Source organism: Jaculus jaculus, chromosome 3 (assembly GCF_020740685.1).
Source record: "Jaculus jaculus isolate mJacJac1 chromosome 3, mJacJac1.mat.Y.cur, whole genome shotgun sequence".
NCBI classification, from domain to species: domain Eukaryota; kingdom Metazoa; phylum Chordata; class Mammalia; order Rodentia; family Dipodidae; genus Jaculus; species Jaculus jaculus.
In genome coordinates this window covers 167,939,199-167,945,198 of record NC_059104.1, presented here as the reverse complement: position 1 = coordinate 167,945,198, position 6,000 = coordinate 167,939,199, and the positions used below count along the sequence as shown (strand labels likewise).

The window sequence follows — 6,000 nt, the reverse complement described above, 5'->3', positions numbered from 1 at the left end:
GCATGTCTGTTTCTTTAATGGCCCTGGCGCTCTAAAGAGAGGGTCAACAACCCTCTCTTCACCTCTCACCTCTCTGCTTCTAACCATTAGGGGGGGAAATGTTCCCAGGTAAAACAACAGGGACAAAAGTTGGGAAGTAACTCAGCAGTCTAAGCTTCCACCCAGTGGGGTGGGGAAAGGGGTTGGACTAAACCCGCCTCCTATAGGACTCTGGCCCTGGGCTGTCCCAGCCAGAGATCAGAGGGATTCGGGGACTGGAGTGAGCACCAGGGCAGAAATAAGGGGCCAGAGCAGAAAGTGGGGGGGCCAAGTGGCCCAGGAGGACAGGGGTTACTTGGAGCCCCACTGGCTTCCTCTGCCTGGAGAGGTGGCTGCTTTCCAAAGGCTGAAGGGCTCTGGAGTTCCTGCATGGATGCGCCCCTGCAGTTGCTCTCCCAGGCTATCTCCAGGGGCCCCTGACTGCCTCACTTCCTCCCTGCTAAGCTCCAGGCCCTGAGGTTGAACTCCAGACTGTAACTCACTGCACCCCCAACAGTCATGGGACCCAGGATAGGTAAGTCCAGGCGAAGGGAATCTGGAGACTGGGTTCCCGGTGAGATAGGCGAGACAGTAAAGTCTTGGTGATGTGTGTGGGAGCCAGACGTGGCTCTGCCAGGAGCCAGCACCTGGTCACAGAGCAGTGAGGGCGGCTGGATGAATGAGGGGACTTGACTAGGGAGCCATGCTGTATACTCAGCTGGAGGCAGGGAGCCCAGTTAAACCACCCTGGTGAACCAGAGAGCCCAGGACCACTGAAAGGCAGGTCTGGTCCTTCATCAAATCAGTCTCCTTGTGTGACAGAAATAATGTAGAGATGAACAAGACAGAGAGCCACATAAAAAAGAAAGAGAGAGAGAGAGAGAGAGAGAGAGAGAGAGAGAGAGAGGGAGAGAAGGGCCAGAGAGAACATGGACATAGGAGATCAGCAGGACCTCAGGGCAAGAGAAGAGCTGCCCCCTTTGACACGTTCCTGGGGGAGGGTTGCAGCAAAGACTTGGAAGGACAGAGAAGTGCAAGGCAGAAGGGAAGAAACCCAACACGCGGGACAGATGCCCGAGGGGACCGACAGACAGACTGTAGAAAGAAAGAATCCACACGCTGTGTGCAGACTCAGAGAGAGGCTTGCGAAGATGGTGGGTGGTGGTGTGGAGGCGAAGGGAGGGAGTAATGTCTGGAAGCCTCCAGAAGCCAAGCTTCAAGTGGGATAGGAAAGGCACCAAGCGGGAGGGCAGTGCCCCTGTGGCAGAGGGACAGATCTAACATGTGGCATCTGTGAGGGTGGTGGAAGAAATAAAGGCTCTTCAGACAGGGAGGCTGGGCTGGGAGCCCCGTCGTGATGACCCCTGGACTCTGTGCCACAGCCTGTCCTCCCTTGCTGTCAACCTCACACCCACTCAGGCAAGGCTGGGCTTGCTCCCAGGAACACCACAGTGAGAGCTTCAGGCCCAGGCAACAGCTCCAGCTGAGGTATAGCCGCAGCTTGGGGCCACGCATGCCAGGAAGGGTGGGGACGGACGCTTCCTCTCAGGGGGCCTCAAAGGACAGAGAAGAATGAGGTCAGATTTGGGAGGCTGGGTTTTTGTCTTGTTTTGTTTTGAGACAGTGTTTTGCTATAGCTCAGGCTAGGCTCCAACTTGTGATTCTCCTAACCCCTACCTCCCGAGTGCTGGGATCACAGTAAGGGTACCACCACACCTTGGCAAAGTCAGGATGATTTGAGGTAGGGTGGATGGGCCATTGGCAAACCAAATGCCTTGCCAGCCTTGGCTTGGTATGGTGGGAAAGTTGAAGACCCTTCAACAGGGCGTTGCTCTGCACCTGCCCCTGTACCTTTTTGTTTTGTTTTGATTTGATTTTTTTTTTTTTTTTTGAGGTAGGGTCTCACTGTAGTCCAGGCTGACCTGGAATTCACTCTGAAGTCTCAGGGTGGCCTCCAACTCACAGTGATCTTCCTGCCTCTGCCTCCCAAGTGCTGGGATTAAAGGCGTACGCCACCATGCCCGGCTTGGAATATTATCTAGCTGCCCCTAACACACACATAACAGGGTCCACACATTGATTCACCATAAGCCACCTCTGGCTGTTCTTCCTGAGCCTCCTTCTGGGCTGTGGCCAGGTTCAGCATGGCAGGAGGAAGCCTAGGGGATGCAGAGGGCTAGGCAAACAGACTCAGTCTGAGAAGAGTCCCAGGCTCACCCGTGGCCAGCTGTCCTCCCCAGAGGCAGAGCCAGGTTGCCAGCTTGCACGCGTCCCTGGACAACAGGCAGAGCTTTCCTGTCTGGGCAGGAAGAGGTTGAAGAAAATAATCTCCCTCTACAGTTCTCATGATGAGATCTCAAGAACCTACTCTTCCACCTTGGTGCCCTGGCTCAGGGAGTTCCTGCCCACTGCCTATTTTAGGGAAATCTGCCACTTCCTCCGCCTCCAGAGCCACACGCCGGGGTCGAGGGGCCACGCTGGTCTGGGCCATGCTTATAAAGACAGCTAAGAACCAGACGGTGAGCTGGTCTTCATCCCATCACAGGGCACAATGCAGTCAGTGCCCACTCTGCTCCTGTTGCTTCCTGGGGTTCAGTTTCCCCATCCATGCAGCAGGTGGCACAGGCGCCCAGGACAGTCATTTGGTCCCCAGTTGTGCTGATAAGCTTGTCCTGTAGAGGAGGCAGTGGAGTGGTGGCCCCTGCACAGGGATGGGCTTCCTTCTGCCCATAATGCCTCCAGGGAGCTGTGGTGACGCTGCTGTGCCCTTCCAGGCTGCAGCCTGGTCCTGGTACTACTGCCGGAATCCCAGGGAAGGCGGGGTGGAGAGATGGCTCAGTGGTTAAAGGTGCTCGCCTGCAAAGCCTGATGGCCCAGGTCTGGATCCCCAGTACCTCCATAAGGCCACATGCACAAAGTGGCATAGGTGTCTGAAGTTTGCAGTGGCAGGAGGCCCTGGCACACCCATAGTCTCTCTCTCTCTCAATCTCTCATAAATAAATAAGTAAATAAATAAATAAAATATTTTAAATAAAAGAATGCTGGAGGGGGGGGCACTTGAGAAATGGCTTAGCACTTAGGGTGCTTGCTTGTGTAGCTTAAGGACTGATTTCCCAGGACCCACCTAAGCCAGATGCACAAGGTGGTACATGCATCTGGAGTTCTTTTGCAGTAGCTGGAGGCCCTCACACATCCATTCTCTCTTTTTATTTTCTCTCTCTCTCTCTCTTTCACTCTCTGTCTCTTTCTCTCTCTTAAATAAATAAACTTTTTTTGATATAAAAAAGAATGCTGAGGAAGAAGCCCATGTTGGTACACTGGAGGTGGTTGGAGCAAGGCCTGATTCCTCCCATTCCTGGGGCCCAGCCAGAGCTGAGCAGAGCTAGGCTGGGCATCTCAGGTCCCAGCTCATCCATGAAGTCACACTCTTAAGACACATGAATAAAAATGCCCCAAATGCCAAGGCTTGTCAGACTTGGTGGCACAGGCCTGACATCCCAGCTACTTGAGGGGCTGAGGTAGAAGGCTCAAAAGTTCAAGGCCAGTGATTTACTGAGACCTTGTCTCAAAAATTAAAAGTCTGGTTGGAGACATGGCTCAGTGGTTAAGGTGTTTGCCTGCAAAGCCCAATGACCTGAGTTCAATTTCCCCAGTTCCCATTTAAAGCCAGATGCACATGGTGGCACATGTGTCTGGAGTTCTTTTGCAATGGTTAGAGGCCCTGGCATGCTCATTCTCTCCCTCTGTCTCTCTCTCTCTGCCTCTTTCTCTCTCACTCTCAAATAAATAAATAATAAAAAGAGGGTCCATGGGAGAATGGTTGCCTAGCATGTATGAAGCCCAGGGTTTAAGCTCTAGGACTGGGGGCAAAACTTGAAACAGGCAGAAACAGTTGGCCAGCAGCAGGGGAGGGTGGTCTTCCCCAGCGAGGGGCAAGTAGGGTTGCGGGAGAATGGAACATCAGCAACTTCTGAACAGAATGTGCATTCCTAGAGGGCAAATGAACCTGGCACATTTGTGGGGACCATGAGCTGCCCAATACAGTGAGACTAATGGCGGTCACTAGGCAGGATCTCAGACAATTACGCCAAAGAAGTTGACAAGGAGCCGGGCCTGGTGGCACATGCCTTTAATCCCAGCACTCGGGAGGCAGAGGTAGGAGGATCGCTGTGAGTTCGAGGCCAGCCTGAGACTCCCATAGTGAATCCCAGGTCAGCCTGGGCCAGAGTGATTCCCTACCTCAAAAAACAAACAAACAAACAAACAAACAAAGAAATAAGTTGACAGGGCCCATCACCAAGAGTTTGTCTGCCAAGTTAGGCACAGGGACTTTGGCTTAGAGGCAACTGGGACCTATAGAATGTATTTGGGGAAAGCAGTGGTTGTGTGACCTGGAGAATCTGCCCCAGGACCACTCACGGGAACCCCACTTGTGTGAAGCATTGCTCTGAGTTCAAAGAGGTTTGGGGGAGTTCAGTTACTTGCTCCAGGCCACCACGCAGCTAGCCCTTGCCCAAATCAGGGCCTCGGGGGCCTCCCCTTATTCTCTTTCTTCGGGTTCTCATGTCTCCAGCCTCTGCCTGGCGGACACAGGTCTGGAACCGAGTCTTTCTCTAGACCCAGGTCTCTGGTACCCAGACAGCTCTAAGACAGTCACCAAGGTGATGTGTGTGTAGAAGGAAAAGCCTCCCACGGACTTCAGGCTTCTGCTGTGCAGCAAGGTTGGGTAAATGGACGCAGGAAGTCTATCTAAACGCACACAGAGAGACCGCGGTGAACTGGGCTGCGTGGAGTGGGAGGCATGGCCTTGGGCCAAAGGCTTCTGGGCTTGGAAGTCAGCTTCTTGTTTAGACCGAGCAAGACATGCCCGCTTCCCCATGGGCTCAGGACAGGCCCCACTCCCTGCCAAACCCGAATCCCTATTTTTAAGGTCATCGAGGGTCTGGATGGGGCAGTCAGGGCCAGAACCAGGAACAGAAAGTTCCAGCACAGGGTCCTTGTCCCAACTCGGAAACCACCAAAGTGCCTGGTCCCCACCCCCACCCTGACAGAGCTCCCTTGCGAGGCAGCAGCTGGGTCTCAAGATATTTTCCTGCTGACAGACCACCCAAGGGCCCTTCCAGAAGGAATTTCCCTCCGATGACAGCCAAGCCCAGTGCCTGCCGGGAGAGCGCCCCTTTGCTGCCTTTGACGCCCCTCCACGATACTGGGGGGAGGACTTCATCTTGGGAACTTGAGCCCTCAAGCTCCACACTGCCCCATCCCAGGCCACCATGCCCCCCCCCCCCCCGGCACTTATTGGACCCCGTTGGCTCTCACTGTGGTTAGCTCAACTCAACAACTTCATTCCTCTGCTGGGATGGGTGAGAGATGAGAAGTGGTTTGCTGGGGAGGAAAAATAGTCTAGTCCAGGGTACAGCTTGTACGATGGGTGGGAAGTGTAGAGAACATGATGAATTTGGGGAACAGCAGGAATGTATTGGGGCCAGAGGATTATAATGTTCTTTAGGGGCGATTATATTAGGCTGAGCATTCTCAGGGGGCCTGGACTTTGAGGACAGTCAGACAAGGAGAAGTGAGGGAGTTGGCCATTGAGGATCAAAGAGGGCTGGACCCAGGCAGGGTGTTTTCCTTCTGCCCTACCAATACCACTGCGAAGCTTGCACTCTGCCTTCTCAGAGAAGTAAACTGAGACGTAGATGAAACAAGCCACCTGAGGGCAGGTTTAGATTAAACAAGCCACCTGAGGGCAGGCTTAGATTAAACAAACCACCTGAAGGCAGGTTTAGATTAAACAAATCACCTGAGGGCAGGTTTAGATTAAATAAGCCACCTGAGGGCAGGTTTAGATTAAATAAGCCACCTGGGGGCAGGCTTAGATTAAACAAATCACCTGAAGGCAGGTTTAGATTGAGCAAGCCATCTGAAGCAAGCTTATATTGAACAAACCACCTGAGGGCAGGCTTAGATTAAACAAGCCAC

The 6,000-nt window shown here is 53.4% G+C and overlaps 1 protein-coding gene across 3 annotated transcripts in view; it reads left to right on the top strand.

Moving 5' to 3' along the window:
* Positions 1-253: 253 nt before the first annotated feature.
* Positions 254-6,000, top strand: part of Slco2b1 (solute carrier organic anion transporter family member 2B1) — a 67,247-nt gene continuing 61,500 nt past the window's right edge. For all 3 annotated transcript variants that reach the window (XM_045146061.1, XM_045146063.1, XR_006636294.1), the window contains exon 1: positions 254-553. In XM_045146061.1, the coding sequence (XP_045001996.1) occupies positions 538-553 (16 nt within the window). In that variant the 5' untranslated portion in view covers positions 254-537. The remainder of the gene's footprint in view (positions 554-6,000) is intronic.